General features: G+C 39.3%; 1 protein-coding gene across 1 annotated transcript in view; it reads left to right on the top strand.

Moving 5' to 3' along the window:
• The first annotated feature begins 9,150 nt into the window (after positions 1–9,150).
• Positions 9,151–19,984, top strand: part of KRR1 (KRR1 small subunit processome component homolog) — a 114,051-nt gene continuing 103,217 nt past the window's right edge. Inside the window, exon 1 of the mRNA XM_019835242.3 lies at positions 9,151–9,291. Coding sequence (XP_019690801.2) covers positions 9,267–9,291 — 25 coding nt within the window. The 5' untranslated portion in view covers positions 9,151–9,266. The remainder of the gene's footprint in view (positions 9,292–19,984) is intronic.

Below are 19,984 nucleotides of genomic sequence, written 5' to 3'. Positions count from 1 at the left end.
CTCTGCTTTAAACGTCTGGTAGAACTCCCCTGGGAAGCCATCTGGTCCTGGACTCTTATTTGTTGGGAGATTTTTGATAACCGATTCAATTTCTTCGCTGGTTATGGGTCTGTTCAAGCTTTCTATTTCCTCCTGATTGAGTTTTGGAAGAGTGTGGGTGTTCAGGAATTTGTCCATTTCTTCCAGGTTGTCCAATTTGTTGGCATATAATTTTTCATAGTATTCCCTGATAATTGTTTGTATCTCTGAGGGATTGGTTATAATAATTCCATTTTCATTCATGATTTTATCTATTTGGGTCATTTCCCTTTTCTTTTTGAGAAGCCTGGCTAGAGGTTTGTCAATTTTGTTTATTTTTTCAAAAAACCAACTCTTGGTTTCGTTGATATGCTCTACAGTTTTTTTAGATTCTATATTGTTTATTTCTGCTCTGATCTTTATTATTTCTCTTCTTCTGCTGGGTTTAGGCTGCCTCGTTGTTCTGCTTCTAGTTCCTTTAGGTGTGCTGTTAGATTTTGTATTTGGGATTTTTCTTGTTTCTTGAGATAGGCCTGGATTGCAATGTATTTTCCTCTCAGGACTGCCTTCGCTGCGTCCCAAAGCGTTTGGATTGTTGTATTTTCATTTTCGTTTGTTTCCATATATTTTTTCATTTCTTCTCTAATTGCCTGGTTGACCCACTCATTCGTTAGTAGGGTGTTCTTTAACCTCCATGCCTTTGGAGGTTTTCCAGACTTTTTCCTGTGGTTGATTTCAAGCTTCATAGCATTGTGGTCTGAAAGTATGCATGGTATAATTTCAATTCTTGTAAACTTATGAAGGGCTGTTTTGTGACCCAGTATATGATCTATCTTGGAGAATGTTCCATGTGCACTCGAGAAGAAAGTATATTGTGTTGCTTTGGGATGCAGCGTTCTAAATATATCTGTCAGGTCCATCTGATCCAATGTCTCATTCAGGGCTCTTGTTTCTTTATTGACCATGTGTCTAGATGATCTGTCCATTTCTGTAAGTGGGGTGTTAAAGTCCCCTGCAATTACCACATTCTTATCAATAAGGTTGCTTATGTTTATGAGTAATTGTTTTATATATTTGGGGGCTCTGGTATTCGGCGCATAGACATTTATAATTGTTAGCTCTTCCTGATGGATAGACCCTGTAACTATTATATAATGTCCTTCTTCATCTCTTGTTACAGCCTTTAATTTAAAGTCTAGTTTGTCTGATATAAGTATGGCTACTCCAGCTTTCTTTTGGCTTCCAGTCGCATGATAAATAGTTCTCCATCCCCTCACTCTCAATCTAAAGGTGTCCTCAGGTCTAAAATGAGTCTCTTGTAGACAGCAAATAGATGGGTCTTGTTTTTTTATCCATTCTGATACCCTATGTCTTTTGGTTGGTGCATTTAATCCATTTACATTCAGTGTTATTATAGAAAGATACGGGTTGAGAGTCATTGTGATGTCTGTATGTTTTATGCTTGTAGTGATGTCTCTGGGACTTTGTCTCACAGGGTCCCCCTTAGGATCTCTTGTAGGGCTGGTTTAGTGGTGACAAATTCCTTCAGTTTTTGCTTGTTTGGGAAGACCTTTATCTCTCCTTCTATTCTAAATGACAGACTTGCTGGGTAAAGGATTCTCGGCTGCATATTTTTTCTGTCTAGCACCCTGAAAATCTCGTGCCAATTCTTTCTGGCCTGCCAAGTTTCAAAAGAGAGATCAGTCACGAGTCTTATAGGTCTCCCTTTATATGTGAGGGCACGTTTACCCCTTGCTGCTTTCAGAATTTTCTCTTTATCCTTGTATTTTGCCAGTTTCACTATGATATGTCGTGCAGAAGATCGATTCAAGGTACGTCTGAAGGGAGTTCTCTGTGCCTCTTGGATTTCAATGCCTTTTTCCTTCCCCAGTTCAGGGAAGTTCTCAGCTATTATTTCTTCAAGTACCCCTTCAGCACCTTTCCCTCTCTCTTCCTCCTCTGGGATACCAATTATGCGTATATTATTTCTTTTTAGTGTATCACTTAGTTCTCTAATTTTCCCCTCATACTCCTGGATTTTTTTATCTCTCTTTTTCTCAGCTTCCTCTTTTTCCATAACTTTATCCTCTAGTTCACCTATTCTCTCCTCTGCCTCTTCAAGCCGAGCTGTGGTGGTTTCCATTTTGTTATGCATTTCGTTTAAAGCGTTTTTCAGCTCCTCGTGACTGTTCCTTAGTCCCTTGATCTCTGTAGCAAGAGATTCTCTGCTGTCCTGTATACTGTTTTCAAGCCCAGCGATTAATTTTATGACTATTATTCTAAATTCACTTTCTGTTATATTATTTAAATCCTTTTTGATCAGCTCATTAGCTGTTGTTATTTCCTGGAGATTCTTCTGAGGGGAATTCTTCCGCTTGGTCATTTTGGATAGTCCCTGGCGTGGTGAGGACCTGCAGGGCACTTCCCCTGTGTTGTGGTGTATAACTGGAGTTGGTGGGCGGGGCCGCAGTCCGACCTGATGTCTGCCCCCAGCCCACCGCTGGGGCCACAGTCAGACTGGTGTGTGCCTTCTCTTCCCCTCTCCTAGGGGTGGGATTCACTGTGGGGTGGTGTGGCCCGTCTGGGCTACTTGCACACTGCCAGGCTTGTGATGCTGGGGATCTGGCGTATTAGCTGGGGTGGGTAGGCAAGGTGCACGGGGGCAGGAGGGGCAGGCTTAGATCGCTTCTCCTTAGGTGATCCTCTTCAGGAGGGGCCCTGTGGCAGCGGGAGGGAGTCAGATCCGCTGCCGGAGGTTTGGCTCCGCAGAAGCACAGAGTTGGGTGTTTGCGCGGAGCGAGCAAGTTCCCTGGCAGGAACTGGTTCTCTTTGGGATTTTGGCTGGGGGATGGGCGGGGGAGATGGCGCTGGCGAGCGCCTTTGTTCCCCACCAAGCTGAGCTCTGTCGTCAGGGGGCTCAGCAGCTCTCCCTCCCTTTGTCCTCCAGCCTTCCCGCTTTCCGAGCAGAGCTGTTAACTTATGACCTCCCAGACGCTAAGTCGCGCTTGTTGTGGGAACGCAGTCCGTCAGGTCCCTCCGCTTTTGCAAGCCAGACTCGGGGGCTCTGCTTGGCCGGCGAGCCGCCCCTCCGCCCCGGCTCCCTCCCGCCAGTCCGTGGAGCGCGCACTGCCTCGCAGCCCTTCCTACCCTCTTCCGTGGGCCTCTCGTCTGCGTTTGGCTCCGGCGACTCCGTTCTGCTAATCCTCTGGCGGTTTTCTGGGTTATTTAGGCAGGTGTAGGTGGAATCTAAGTGATCAGCAGGACGCGCGGTGAGCCCAGCGTCCTCCTAAGCCGCCATCTTGCCGCTTCTCCAAACCACATCTTCTTTATCCATTCATCAGTTGATAGACATTTGGGCTCTTTCCCTAATTTGGCTATTGTTGATAGTGCTGCCATAAACATTGGTGTACATGTGCTCCTATAAAAGAGCACTCCTATATCCTTTCGATATATTCCTAGTAGTGCTATTGCTGAATCATAGGGTAATTTTATTTTTAATTTTTTGAGGAACCTTCACACTGTTTTCCAGAGTGGCTGCCCCAGTTTTCATTCCCACCAGTCCATTTGCACCATTTTTAACCAGTTCTAGTCCCTAGCCAATCTGCACAAATAAGAGTAGATCTCAGAAACAGAAAAACTTATGTTACCTAACTGTTCCATTGAGTGAATATTTCCATTTCCAATAAACATTTCAGATACTTTCACAACTGCCAAATATTTTAAAATTTTGATCCTAAAATATTGCTGAGATATTCCACAGGCAGGCCTAAGTGCTCAGTAGATTCTACACTATAAAAGGAGGAATACTCATAAGCTTGATACTTCCTCAACCTTTAATCATCCATTAAATGGTATCACTTAGGGTTTGTTGGTAGCAAGTGATGAAAATTAACTCTTACTGCATTTATTGGAAAGATGGCATAGCACAGAGAAGGAAAAGAGCAACTTTAAGAGATAGACTAAAGAAATAACAGGAACCAGAATGGCTCAGGACGCCTAGGTGTTTTAAGTGCAGAAACACCTTCGATAGTTAAAGATTCATTAGGGATGAATCAACTCCAGACATTCCAATTGTGTAGACAGAAGTTGACTCCACACTCATTCCAATCCCTTGGGAAATCAGGAAATGAAAGTACATAATATCCCAGTCTCAGTTAAGGATATCTGTGTAACATAGTTCAATACCTGGGCAGAATCTTTCAACCCTCTACTCTCTCTATCTGAAAGGTGGAAGTGCTATCTGGAGGGGCGGAAGCCAATCTGTAACCGTGACAACTGTAATAACAAGCTTGTCTTCCTGGTAATATCAATTGACAGAGAGTGCTAAATGCATTAGAAACTGCAAGTCGTCCTGATTGACAAGAAGACAGAATTTGAGAGGAGATGATGCTTAAGAGATGAGGATATGATCACGCAGGGCCCGATAAATCCCACTAGGAGCTCAGCCCTTCTACAGGTTACAGAGCAGAATTGTTAAAAGGTTAGAAAGTGAAAGGTCATGACCAGAATCCATTTTATAAGGGGTCTGTGGTTTCAGCGTGATGGATGTTTTAACGGGAATGGGTCGGCAGGCAGGAAGTTCAGTCAGGAGGTTACCACAGACTGTGTATGTATTCACTGTCAGCAAGTTTTTCAAAGGGAAAGGGTATTGCTATGGACTGAACATCTGTGCCCCACCCCCAGATACATATGTTGAAACCTAATACCTGGTGTGATGGTACTAGGAGGTAAGACCTTTAAGAGGTAATTAGGTCATGAAAGAAAGGCCCTCATGAATGGGATACTGTCCTTAAGAAAGAGACTTCAGAGAGCTCCTTTGCCCCTTCTGCCATGTGAGGACACAGCAAGAAGATGAACCAGGAAGCAGGCTTGAACCAGACACTGACTCTGAGGGCACCTTCATCTTGGAATTCCCAGTCTCCGGGAATGTGAGATATAAATTTCTGTTGTTCATAAGCTACCTTGTCTGTGGTGCTTTGTTATAGCAGCCTTAATGAACTAAGACAGACATCATCTTATTCAACACCCAAGTTCCTTAACAGAGCATAATTACAGATTCTTTTCTATACCCCAGTTTAACTAAGACCTGAGAATTTCCTCATGGTCAGCATGGGCCGGGAGAGGCCCATGACACTCAGGAGGAGAGGAGGCCTCCTGACATTCAACAGGGAGAAGGAGGTCATCTTTGTGGTCGTAAATTAATAGACTTCAGAGGTCACTTGAAAGGGGTATTTATAAATTTCATTATAAAAGGATTAATATATGTATCAAGTAAAACGTTAAGGAGATTTTTGTTAATTTAAACTTCCTTTTGAAACTACTGGAAAGTGGCATTAATTATGGAAGAGCTGTTCTTTCATCAATCTCTAGTGTCTGGGACGATGCCTGGAATATAGTTGGTGCTCAAGCAGTATTTGTTTATTTTGTATGCACAGGCACTGTTCTAAGGACAAATTCTTACAAACCTTATTCAGATGGTTCAATTATCCTGATTTTATTTTCTTTATTTTCTTTATTTTTAATTTGCTTAATGATTATTTATTTGTTTCCATAGAAAGAGAGAGTGTGAGCAGGGGAGGGACAGAGAGAGACAGAGAGAGAGAGAGAGAGAGAGAGAACCCCTGCACTGTCAGCATAGAGCCTGACATGGGGCTCGATCACATAAACCATGAGATCATGACCTGAGCCGAAATCAAAAGTCGGTCACTTAACAGACTGAGCCACCCAGGCTCACCCACCCTCAACTATCCTGATTTTAAAGATGAGAAAACAGGCTAAGAAATCCTAAGATTTGAAATGAAATCCATGTCACTATGAAGCCATTTGTGGGACCTGTGGATTATCCAAGTGACAATACCCAGTGGATAATTAAAAATAAGTGGGTGAAGTTCAAGAGAAAAATCTAGCATACAGATGCACATTTCACAATCATTTAAGCATTTAAGTTACAACTGAAGGTAAAGAAGTGCAATAACATCACCTGGGCAGTGACCTTCAAATCTTTTGACCACAGTCATAAAAAGATTTTTTAATAGTGACCCACCACACACACACACACACACACACACACACACACGCACACACAGATTCATGTGTATGTATGTTTCCTGTAATAATGCTTTTCCTTATTAAATGTGATATAATTTATCGTTTTTTAAAGTTTAATTGAGAGAGAGTGTGGGTGCATGTGCACACACAAGTGGGGGAGGGGCGGGGGGGAGAGAGAGAGAGAGAGAGAGAGAGAGAGAGAGACCGAAGCAGGCTCCACACTGTCAGTGCAAAGCCCAACATGGAGCTTGATCTCATGAACTGTGAGATCCTGACATAAGCAGAAATCAAGAGTCTGCTTAACTGACTGAGCCACCCAGACACGCCTATTTTATCATTTTTAATTCTGTTTTCTTCTATGCAGTTCTATTTCACTTAAAAATGCTACTTGCAATCCACTAGGCTTGATTCCATGATCCAATAATAGGTTGTGCTCTGCAGTTTGGAAACCACTGCCTTTAGTAATCTGTAGAGAAGGAGATGCCAACTGGCTACCCACTGACCGTATTTGGCATGGAGATGTGTTCTCTTTGGCCGGCATACTCATTTCTGGCATACACACATGCAATGCTTGAGTAAAATTTTAAATATCGGAGATTTCATATGAAAGTTTAAATAAAAGAATCTGGATGTCCAAACTCTTTTGACAAGTGAAAATTTTTTGGTAATATTACTGGGTAATATTACCTATTACCAGACATTAGCTGTAGCTGAGAAGCAGCCGTCTCCTAGTACCCCTCACACTCAAGCATTTCTACATGTTATTCTCCCTGACACTGAATATCAGCTGCCGTTTAAGGTTGTGCTTGTGTTCTTTCTGTTGTTGATATTTCCTTATAAAAGAAAAGGTAGCTCTTTACTGTATCAGAGAGTAAGAGAACTACATTATTTTTCTCACATACAGCCTGCTTCAGTTATTTATGCTACCTTCAGATCCCTGTAAGCAGTTTGGTTTGTGAATCATAGTATAGCATGTGAAAGGCTGAGAGTCAAGGATGGAAGCCTAGGCAGTACCCACAATAAAGGAAAGAAGAAAAAGAGCCCAGAAAGATACAAAAAGGGAATAACCAGAGGGCTAGGAGCAAACCCATAAGAATAGAATGATAAGGACATGAGGGGTCAAGAGCATCCAATTCAGGCTGTGCAGTCTCTCTTAAATCAAAAGCATTTGTGGACATAATTAACAAAACTTCCAAAGACGATTCTGCTCTCTTTAGATGATTCATCTCGCTGTCTGATTCCCACTGTCAGGAAGAAACATAAATAAAGGCTTTCACAGAGCAGGACCTGTCTCAACATGCCAGCATTCAGAGGATGAGGGTACTAAATGCAGTAGCCAGATACAATTTTGTTGGTTGCGTCTTTTGGATTGAACAAGAATGTGGCTCCTGCACATGTCCTGCTATTTAGAGTTAGGTTCATGAAACAGAAGTGGAAATGGAAGCGGCTGTCTCACTGTGGACTGGGACCGAGCACTTCGGCATAATTTTAGCCATCCATTGACGTGTCTCAAATCACTTAACCCTGATGGGTCCAAGAGCCCTGACAGTAACTGAGGTCAGAACCGTGGCACCCTAATACTCTTATTAAGCTTTGAGTCTGTCCTAGCAGCAGCTCACTGTCATGGCACAGTGTCCATCATTGGGGTGGACATATAAGATGAGTTGAAGTCCTAGGAATAAGGCTTTGAGACGTTTTAGGTCACATAAGGAAGTCATTTGCAATCAGTGTTGACCAAGGACACTCAGTTAATAATATAGATAACTTGAAGAAATTGGAGATCTGAAATTTCCAATGCACCCTGAAAGAATCAAAAGCTGCCTGGGCATTAACAATTAAATGTTGCATTCGACACTTCAAAGGAGGGAAACAAAACGAGCTCTGCTGTAATTTTCCCAAAAATGCTAAACTCTGACCCCAAAACAAAAATAATTTTAAAAAGGATTTCCTACTTCATCACTAATCTTTTTTTTTGTTTAATAATAAAGGAAGAAAGAAGAAACAAAAAGAAAAGACAGACTATTCTTGCCTAAGTGTCGTTCTTGGAAGCAGAGGAGTGTTTGCTTTTCTTTTGTTCTTTCAAATCCCAGGGAAGCGATGCAGGCTGGAGCTGCTCTTTGCCTTTTCATCTGCCAGGAAATAGCATACAAAGGCGAGGCTTCCCTGAGCAGGGCAGAGACATTGTATTTTCTTTTTTCAATTCCCTGTTGAGCTGAGCCTTTACAAAAAATCTGCCCACTGTGCTTCTCTTGTGTTGTAAGCACCATGACTTGTGTTTTATTCTTTATATATCAGATTTCCCATGTTTATCATGTTAGCAAGTTAAAATGAATGCACATTTTAAAGTGCTCACAAGTGGAAAGTCTTTATTTCTTTGATTATGAATAAAGGTAGGGCTGCTAAAATATTCTAAGTGTAAATTCGCCTAGAATTAATGTACATAAAATATTCCATAGGTTAGGTAGCCAGGCATAACATGAACAAATCAAATCTCCAAGATCTAAAATTTTACAATAAATGAAAGCATGCATATAGATAATAAACATAATGAGAATTTCATTTCCTGCAAAGATATTGTCAAATATAGGACAAAATGACCAACATAATATATAGGGCAAAAATGACTTACTAGTGCTTTACAGTCTTGAAGAGGGTCACTTCTTACCCAAAACTCACCAATCAAATAAATCCCTCTTCTTTTAGGGAGGGAGACCAAGAGTGTGCTAGTTTAGCTGAAATCTCACCTTTGGAAGCATGAGGCTAAGAAAGGAGAGAGTCCTTGAGAGGATCCAGCAGACCTTGTAGAGACCTACAAGAGATGCTTGTGCTCAGGTTGACAGGGGAAGACAGAATGAGAGAATGAGGGGCCATGCATGTTTGGAACACATAGTCAAAGATAAATAAATGATAACTCTTGTGATTAGGATAGATATGGCCCTCAATTGCAATAGAGTCTTGTTATGTATAATACTGACATTTTACATGTATTTTGCATACCTTCTATTCTTTGAGGTATGATCATGTGTGGCAGTGATAGAAGACTATTATAATTTTATTAATATTCTCATTTTATAGGTAAGGAAACCAAGGCTTAGAGATCTGCCCATAATCACCCAATGAAGGTGTGCAACATCTGGATCTAGAGCCCAAATCTTCTTCTCAGCTGTGAATGAGTTTTCACAAAGGGAGATCATGTGGTTATGAACCCTTGGCCTAACAGTGGAGGTATGTCCTTTCATCAATGTTTGAAAGCTAACTATAGATACCTGAGACCATTAGGGTTTGCAGCACTCTATTTTTATGGGGTTAATTATAACCAGTCTTGAGATTGCAGTCACCTTTCTATAACCATTCCCTGACTCCGTAACTGTTTATCAAAAGAGGAAATAGAAGACATTCGATATATGATTATTGAATAAATTGCAAGACCGCCTTTGGGTGTAGCAAGATCAGTGTATTTCCAGGCCATGGTTAATCGTAAAATATAAAAACTAATGATTTGCTTCTCACATTTTTTTTATTTGATGGTGATAAAACCCACCTTAAAGTTTCAAAGGCTATTTTTTTCATAGTTTACCCTCAACTATGGTTGTAGACAGGTGGCTGAGATTGTTGCTAAAGGAAATTAAGCATGGAAAAGAGGAAATAAAGAAGCACAGGCTGGAGGGTTCAGTCTGAGGGTGAGAAGCAGCAGCGACCAGCATCCAGGAGCAGTGATGGGGAGGAGAACTTTGGTAGAGTGTCCAGTGGCCTTGACCAGCAGGGCCGAGGATGGCATCGTTCTGGTTACTTCTCGGTGTCATTTTCGAGGAACCCTCGAAACCCATTAGAGGAACCCTCTAGCCGTGGTTCCTGCCTAGTTTCTAAGCCTATTTCTCCAGCTATCCTTGCTATTTTGTGAGCCATGAGATATCCTTCCAGTAAATGCCTTTCTGCCTAAATTGGCTAGAGTCAGTTTCTGTTGCAAATTAAAAAAAAAAAAAATCCCAATTGATGCGTTGCACAGACATTGTTCACGTCACAAGTATATATGGACTAAGGAATGTGTGCTCATCACTATCTTAGATGTTAAGGGTAACAGCAATGAATATGATCAACAAGGTACTTGCCTTTATGAAGATGAAATTTTAGTTAGGTGCAGGAAGACCATAAACAAGAAAACGAATGAGCAAAATAATGTCAGCGAGCAACAAGTGTTACAGAGAAAAAAAAATCACAGGCCTGGGGGAGAATAACTGGGCAGCAAGGCTGTTGCACTTTGGATTGGGAGGCTTTAGAACATCTCTCTGGGGAGGTGGTATTTGACCTGAGAGCAGAATGAAAAACAACAACAACACAACAAAACAGTAATGGGTAAGTCTCAGGGCAATATATTCCAGGCAGAGATACTAGCAGGAGCAGGGGTCCTGAGGTGGGAATGAATGGGATGTGTTCGAGCCACATTAAAAAAGAAAATACAGGTAGAGCCCGGCGAACAAATGGGGAGGAGTGAAGATGAACGCAGACAGAGGCTAGAGCTTGTAGGGCCTTGTAGGCCACAGTTAGGGATTCTGATTTTGTTCTAAGGATTTTAAGTAAGAAAGTGAGAGAAATTAATTCATATTCTAAAAAGATGGTTCTGATGGTGTGTGGAGAACGGATCATGAAAAGACAAAAGTGGAAGCCACAAGATCTGTTGGGTGCCTGTTCCGAGAGCCTGGGCCAGATGGAAGAGGTTAGCGGGGACAGAGTGAAGAAAGCGTATGCCGCCAGCTGCTTCTCTTACACCTCTGGAAAGTTTATGTTAATCAAGGGACCGTGACACCAGGGCCACCATGTAAATGCTTGAATCAACACTTCCACTTCCAAGCAACTGAGAAAGTCCAGGCAGTTTCTTTGTTTAATTTTTGTGTAATTTTCCATTCCATTCAGCTGCAAAGAACAGTCAGGCAAACATCGCTGCTCAATTCTTTGGCTTTGTGATAGAGAGAAACAGAACATAATGCCCCCAAAACCAAAATTCATTTTCCTCACACTGAGATGTTTTCTCAGTTAATTCAAGGTTTCATGACAAAGCATGTTTGCTTAAAATTGTAGAAATATAGGCTGGTCAAAGTCATTCTCCAAACAGTGGTCTTGAACTAAAATATTTATGTGTAAATGTGTAATGCTGTTTTGTGTATAGTTAAACAAGCCAGATATTTTAGAAACATAGTGCCTGGTGTTTGCTCAAGTTCTTTATAATTAACTCCATAAAACCAATACAAAAAATTATCGACAGCAAATACTGATTACTTATCACTGTTTATTGATTCTATTAATACTTCTGTGAAACTATTCCTAATCTTAAATAAGAACGTGAAAGAACAGTTTATGAAATAATTCAGCAAAAAAGTTTCTTATTTTGCCTTTCACAACAATAGGGGATCTTTTGGTGCTATTAAAAATTACTGATGGACAACAAGATGGATAATTAGGATGTTATCTAATTAGTAAATTGACTCACATTGTCTCCATGTATAAATGGTTTGACTTTTAAGTGAAATGATTAGTAAGATCAAATAATTGTCAATTCAGCTAATATAGTTTTTAGTCCTCTTTGAATGAATTATTTCTTCTCAGCCAATTATGCCGGAAGGAGACGTATTTTTGTATTTAGCTGTGCCGAATGTCATTTTAAATTTGCCTTCCAAGGAGAGGGCCTTATGGAACTAGGTTTTAATTGGCCACAGTGGAAATATGGGTAACATCAACTTGATCTTAGGCAAGAGATCAAAACTAAGAGATTGAAAGATACTTTTCAGGTATTAGGGGCAGGATATAAGTTTTATGGAAAACCTACTCTCTATTAGATATTGTGGTAAGCATTTTAAATATATAAGCTTATCTATTTAAGGTAAGAGCCCTGCGAATAAGCCTATAGAGAAGGCAGCTCCAAAGGATGTCACATCTAATGAATGGCTGAACCAAGATTAAAATCTATGTATATCTACCTACAAATATTTTGTGCTTCCTATAGATTCTTGTTTAATCTCCCTCGGTATTCTCTCAGTAGTTAAGTCCAACTTTTTCCATTATTTCTGCCCCACCCCTATTCTAATTAGAACCTTTCACCCTGTAGGTAAGTGCACCTGACACCTTAAAAAATATTTGCTTTTCTTCTGATCGTGAAAGTGAGATGTACTTGCAGAAAATTTGGGAGCCACAGAGGAATTTAAAAAATATCCTATGTTCTTTGAACATAAAAATAACCTCTGTTAATGTTTTGATGTCATTCATGTCTTTCTCTTGAGTATTTTTCATACAAATTTGGGATGATGTTTCATCTCCAGCTTCGTATTCTGCTGGGTTTATCTGTTATTGTATCATTATATTTTTTCCTAGTTCACTAAATATCCTTTGAAAATATAATATTTATATGGTGCAAACCACCCTTCTGAATGGATTGCTAGAATACCTTTAATCATTCTCTCATATATGAATATAATTTTAATCAATTTTTCCTCTTTTTAAATCCTATTATAATAAACATACCTATTTGCTCACTTTTCTGATGATTTGCTGAAAATACATTCCTATAAGTAGAATCCCTGTATTTAAAGAACACTCTTTTTAAAAAAGGTTTTTAATACATATTGACAAATTTCTCTGGTTGCTTTCCATGTAAGTTGTAACAATTTGTTCTCTTTCTCATCTTCAGCATGCTACACCCACAAAATAACTTTAAATTTGAGAAGCAAAAATTCCATCTAATTATGGTTTTAATTTGAATTTTAGCTTACTAGTGCAAATGGATCTTTTAAGATACATTTATTTGTTCTTTGCATTTCTTCTGTAACTTGACCTCTCATGTTCTTTGGCTTTTTCTTACTAATTTGAGTTGGAGGATGTTTCCTCTTTTTTAATTTTCTTGAAGAATTTTTATAAGATTAGAAGGATCTGGTTTCAGAATGTTTGGTAGGAATTCACCTGTAAATCTGTTTCGGCTGATTTATTCTTTGTAGGTAGATTTTACAATGTTGATTCAGTTTGTTTAATGGTTATGATACATACAAGATACTTCTTAGAGTTAGCTTTGGTAAGTTATATTTTTCTAGGAATATATCACTTTTATCTAAGATTTACATTTTACTGGTATAAAGTTGATTTTTAAGATTTCTTATCAACTTCTCTGTTGATAAGTTAAGCTTATCAACCTGTTCCCCCTACCCCACTTTGGCGTATCTTAAAAAAAAAAGTTCAAATCAAGTTACCCTTAAGTTTTTCTTTTTGTTTTTGTTTTTTTTGCTTGTTTTTTTTTTTTTTTTTTTTTGTATTGTACGTTTTCCAAATCTGCTGTGGAATTTGAGGGATGCGTTGATCAAGAGCGCTGAGGCAGCTTGAGCAGTGCTGAGTAATGTATAGAACTGTTGAATTGTGGGGAGCCTGGGTGGCTCGGTCAGTTAAGCAATGGACTCTTGATTTCGGCTCAGGTCATATCTCACAGTTCATGAGTTTGGGCTCTGCGCTGACAGTGTGGAGCCTGCTTGGGATCCTGTCTCTGCCTGTCCCTTGCTTGTGTGTGCTCTCTCTCTCTCTGTGAAAATAAATAAACTTAAAAAAAATAGTTGAATCGCTATATTGTACACCTGAAACTAATATAACACTGTATGTTAATTACACTGAAAAAAAAGAACACGGAAGCAGGCAGCTCCCACTCTGTGTCAGTTTACTAGGACTGCCGGAACAGAATACCACAGACTGTTTACTGGGTGGCTTCGACAACAGAAACAATTGATCCCAGTTCTGGGTGCTGGAAATCCAAAATCAGTAGGTTCAGTTTCTTCTGAGGCCTCTCTCCTTAACCTGCAGGTGGCCGCCCTCTTACTGCCTCTTTACACGGTCATCCATTCTTTGTGCGTGCACCCCCCGTGTCTCTTTGTGTCCTAATATCTTCTTCTTATAAGGACACCAGTGAGATTGGGTTAGGGCCCACTCTAATGGCCTCATTTTAATTTAATTACCTCTTTAAAGGCTCTGCCTTCAAATACAGTCACTTCTGAGGTACTGGGGTTTGGTCTTCAACGTATGAATTTGGGGGCAAGGGTAAAATTCAGCCCAGAATGTCATCTTTGAGGGACCTGGTCTTGAGAACTTGTGGATCATCACTCTGGAGCTCTCTCAGGAAAAGCTCTGGGAGAGGTTAGAAACTTGGGCCTTGGCGTGCCTGGGTGGCTCAGCCGTTTAAGTGTCTGACTTCAGCTCAGGTCATGATCTCACAGTCCGTGAGTTCGAGCCCCGTGTCGGGCTCTGTGCTGACAGCTCGGAGCTTGGAGCCTGCTTCAGATTCTGTGTCTCCCTCTCTCTCTGATCCTCCCCCTTTCATGCTCTGTCTCTCTCTGTCTCAAAAATAAATAACGTTAAAAAAAATTTAAAAATAAAAAACTAAAAAAAAAAAAAAAAAAGAAACTTGGGCCTTAAATGAAAATGCAGAGGAAAAAGAAGCTACGTTCAACGTTAGTACTTGTATTTTTCGAAACCTCTATGCCATTTGTTTCTACTACTCTACCTAAAATGGATTGAAAATGGGATGAAATTTCTCACTACGTTATTTGTGGGTTTCTGCAGGAATTTCTAATAATGTCTCTTTATTCCTAATAGCATGAGGCTATATTAATATGCACTTAAAATAGGTGAAGAAGTAATTTCAGTTTAGAAGTAAGAGAATATGTTATGAAAGTCAAGAACTTACCTTTTGATCCAACAATGATACAATTAAAAGAAATTCCCTCTGACCTTTGATTAATGATTTGATCTTTACTTTTACTGCTCTAGCCAGCTTTTAAACTTTCATTGCATTTTCTTCATAGGAGTTTTGGTGGGTAGCTCGTAGACATAATCAGACATGTTTAGCCACACGTCCCTTTTATATACTTGCTAAAATGACTGCTTTTCCTATCTTGCTACCCATCACCATATCATTCCCCAAAGTTTTTAATTTTTAACTGAATTATAATTGACATATAACTTTATATTTGTTTCATGCATATAACATAATTATTTGATATTTGTATATGTTGCAAAATGAACATCATAATAAGACAAGTTAACATCCTTCACCACACAGCTACAAATTTCTTTTTCTCGTGATGAGAACTTCTAAGACTTACTCTCTTAGCAGCCTTCAAATATGCAATATAGTATTATTAACTATAGTTTCCATGCTGTACGTTACATCCTCATGACTTAATTTATTTTATAACTGGAAGTTGGTACCTTTTGACTTCCTTTACTCTTTTTGCCTACTCCCATCCCACCTCTGGCAGTAACCACTAATCTGTTTTCTGTATCTGTGAGCTCAGTTTTTTTGTTTTGTTTTTTGGTTCCACACATAAGAGTGAGCATATGGAATTTGTCTTACTCTCTGTGACTTATTTCACTTAGCATAATGCCCTCAAGGCCCATTCATGTTGTTGCAAATGGCAAGATTTCCTTCCTTTTAATGGCTGAGTAATATTCTATTGTGTACACAGACAACACACACACACACACACACACACACCACATTTTCATTATCCATACATTGATGGACACAGGTCGTTTCCATACCTTGGCTATGGTATATAATGCTGCAATGAACATGGGAGTGCATATATCTTTCTAAGTTAGTTTGTGTTTTCTACAGATAAATTCCCAGAAGTGAAATTGCTAAATCATATGCTAGTTTTATTCTTTTTTAATTTATTTCTTTTGAGAGAGAGAGACAGAGAGAGAGAGAGAGAGAGACAGAGAGAGAATGAGCTGGGGAGGGCCAGAGAGAGAAGAAGAGAGAGAATCCCAAGCAGGCTTCGTGCTGTCAGCACAGAGCCCAATGCGGGGCTCAAACTCATGAACCGTGAGATCATGACCTGAGCTGAAGTCAGACACTCAACTGACTGAGCCACCCAGGCACCCCATCATCTGTGTTTTTTATAGTAACTATACCAATGTAAATATTTCTGCCAAGAGTGCACAAATGTTCCTTTTCTCCACATCATTCTAATAACCATTCTAACAGGCATGAGGTGCTATCTCATTTTGTTTTGATTTGAATTTCCCTGATGATGAGTGATGTTGAGTACCTTTTCATATATCTGTTGCTGCCCCCCTAAGTTTTTGTTCTAACTCTTCTCTCCTTTTCTTCCCTGCCTCAGAGAGTTATTACTAAGACTAATCCTCTACGTACATTCCTTTTGCTGTTCCCTCCCCCCTCCCAGGGCATTGGTCTCCACTGTATGGTTCAGGCTTTCTAGGAGGTACCAATGAACATTCTTTTGGGGATAGGGAAAACACTAGAACTATTAATTACATTTATTTTATCTCCTCTTCAGTTGTTTTTGTTTTATAATTATATTCTATAATGTATAATGTATAATTACATAGCACAGGTACAATTTACCAATAAACATATGTGTAAATGGTTTATTAAATGAACAGAACTCATCGGGGTGTGCCCCAGATTGAATGATTTGCATGCAGGAAGTTTCTTGGGGAATGTTCTCAGGATCAACATCCGTGGAGGTTGAAGGAGACAGGATTGCACCATGGGTCTCAACTGGGGCAGATTTAATACCCCGAGATATATTTAGCATCATGGGGAAATATATTGGCATCTAGTGGGTAGAAGCCGAGGATACTGTTAAATACCCTCTAATGCACAAAGTCGCCCGTCCAACAAAGAATTGTTCCCCTCAAAATGTCAATCTTGCTGAATTTGAGAAACACTGGGGCAGAAGGAGAAGCCGGGTGGCAGTCACAGCCGAGGCCTCATTTTATTCAGCGGGGAGCTCTGGAGTTGCGTCCTTTGGTGTCCAGCATGGACCAGTCATTGGATACAGGCTGCCTTCAGAAATGGCCTGTTTTGAAAGTCTACAGTATGCACTCTTTTGTGCACAGCTTCTTTTGCTCAACATTATATTTATGACATTCAAGTTATTGTTGCATACAGCTGTAGCTACTTCCCTTTTATTGCCATATACTATTTCGCTGCATGAATATATCACATATTCTACCCCTGTACCATAGGTGAACATTTGAGATGTTTCTAATTTTTTTCCTATCACAAATAATGCTGCTGTGAACATTCTGGTATACATCTCTAGCTACACATGAGCATGTATTTATATTGGGTATATATCTAAAAGTGGAAGCACTGAGTCATTGGTTTTGCACATTTTCAACTTTAGTAGATAATGACAAATAGTCTTCCAAAATGGTTTTGCCAATTTACAGTCTCACCGGCAGTGTGTCAGTGTTCCCATTGTTCCGTGTCCTTGTGAACACCTGGTGTTGTCAACCTTTTAAATGTTACCATTTTGATGAGTTTGTAGTGGTGCCACAATATGAAACTGAACGAATTTTCCCAGTGACTGATGAGGTCATCATGTGTTTATGGTCACTTGAATACCTTATTTAGTGAAAACCTGCTTAAGTCTGTTGCTCACTTTTCTATTTTATTGCCTATTCTCTTCTTCTTGATCTATGAGTTCATCATAATCTAAATACAACCCCTTTATTAGTTGTGTATTTTCCAAATATCTTCCCCTATTTTCATATTCTTAAAGTATTTTGATGAAGTTATTAATTTTAATCCAAATTTTTCATTTCTTCCTACTGGTTAGTGTTTTTTTTTCCCACTATATAGCCTAGATCATGAGCATGTTGTCCTCCAGAAATTTTATTGTTTAGTCTGTCATATTTAGATCTACAGTCTACTTGGAACTGATTTTATGTATGGTGGAAAGTAAAGAGTTAGAATTCCATTTTGTTTCCAAGTGGATGTCTAATTTACCCAGAATCATTTATTCAACATAATGAACTTTCCTACTGTTCTTATTGCCTACTTTGTTGAACATTGAGTCCATACATTCAAGGGTCTTTTTCTTTTCTGTTTTGTTGGTATATTTGTCCATTTTTTTCCCCCTTAACTAGTGGAGCTTTATAATAAGTCTTGATATCCAGTAGAGCAAATCATCTAATCTTGTTTTTCTTTTTTTGTTAAGTTTTTTAATTTTAATTCCAGTAGAGTTAACATACAGTGTTATACTAGTTTTAGGTGTACAATATGCTGATTCAACAATCCTATACGTTACTCAGTGTACTGAGTGTACTTTTAATCCACATCCCCTATTTCATCCATTCCCCCCCCCCCCACCTCCTCTCTGGTAACTATCAGTTTGTTCTCTATACTTAAGAGTCTGCTCCTTGGTTTCTCTCTCGCGCTCGCTCTTTCTCTCTCCTCTTCGATCATCTGTTTTGTTTCTTAAATTTCATATAGGTGAAATCATATGTTATTTGTCTCTCTGACTGACTGATTTCACTTAGCATTATACTCTCTAGTTCCATCCTTGTTGTTGCAAATGGAAAGATTGCATTTTTATGGCTGAATAATATTACATTGTATTTTATACCACTTCTTCTTTATCAGTACATCTATTGATGGAAATTTGGGCTACTTCCATAGTTTGGCTATTGTAAATGATGCTGCAATAAACATAATAATGCATGTATCCTTTTGAATTAGTGTTTTTGTATTTTTTAGGTAAATGCCCAGTAGTGCAATTACTGGATCATAGGGTAGTTCTATTTTTGACTTTTTGAGGAGCCTCCAAACTGTTTGCCACAGTGGCTGCACCGGTTTGCATTCCCACCAACTGTGCACGAGCGTTCTTTTTTCTCCACATCTTCATCAACACTTGTTGTTTTTGTGTTTTTGATCTTAGCCATTCTGACAGGTGTGAGGTGATATCTCATTGCATTTCTGTAATGATGGTGATTTGAGCATCTTTTCATATGTCTATTGGCCATCTTGATGTCCTCTTTAGGAAAATATCTGTGTATGTCTTTTGCCCATTTAATTGGATTATTTTTGGGGGGGTGTTGAGTTACATAAGTTCTTTATATATTTTGCATTCTAACCCTTTCTTGGATATGTCATTTGCAAATATCTTCCCCCATTCCATAGATTGCCTTTCAATTCCATAGACTGCCTTGTTGATTGTTTCCTTTTCTGTGCAGAAACTTTTTATTTTGATGTAGTCTCAGTAGTTTATTTTTGCTTTTATTTCCCTTGACACAGGAGACATACCTAGAAAAATGTTGCCATGACCAATGTTAGAGAACTTACTGCCTGTAGTCTCTTCTAGGATTTTTATGGTTTCAAGTCTCACATCTAGGTCTTTAATACATTCTGAACTTATTTTCGTATATGGTGTAAGGAAGTGGTCCAGTTTTATCTTCCTTAGCTATCCAGTTTTCCCAACAGCATTTGTTGAAGATACTGTCTTTTTCCCATTGTATATTCATTCCTCCTTTGTGGAAGATTAATTGGCCATATATTTGTGGGTTTATTTCCAGTTTTTCTGTTCTGTTCCATTAATCTATGTGTCTATTTTTATGCCAGTACCATACTGTTTTTATTACTACAGCTTTGTAATATAACTTCAAGTCTGGAATTGTGATGCCTCAAGTTTTGTTCATCTTTTTCAAGATTGTTTTGGCTATTTGGGGTCTTTTGTGGTTTTATACAAATTTTAGGATTATTTGTTCTAGTTTTTGGAAAGTGCTGTTCATATTTTTTTAATTGTTAGTACGCAACACATGTATACTAGCAATCTTATAATTTTTTTTAAAATTTTTATATATTTTCGAGAGAGAGACAGAGTGTGAGTAGGGGAGGGGCAGAGAGAGAGGGAGACACAGAATCCAAAGCAGGCTCCAGGCTCTGAGCTGTCAGCACAGAGGCTGACGCAGAGCTTGAACCCATGAACCATGAGATCATGACCTGCACCGAAGTCAGGCGATTAACCGACTGAGCCACCCAGGCACCCTGCTGTTGGTATTTTGATTAGGATTGCATTACATGTGTAGATTGCTTTGGGTAGTATAGACATTCTAACAATATTTGTTCTTCTCACTCATG

This window comes from Felis catus, chromosome B4 (assembly GCF_018350175.1).
Source record: "Felis catus isolate Fca126 chromosome B4, F.catus_Fca126_mat1.0, whole genome shotgun sequence".
NCBI classification, from domain to species: Eukaryota; Metazoa; Chordata; class Mammalia; order Carnivora; family Felidae; genus Felis; species Felis catus.
This window is presented reverse-complemented; position numbering and strand designations above follow the sequence as displayed.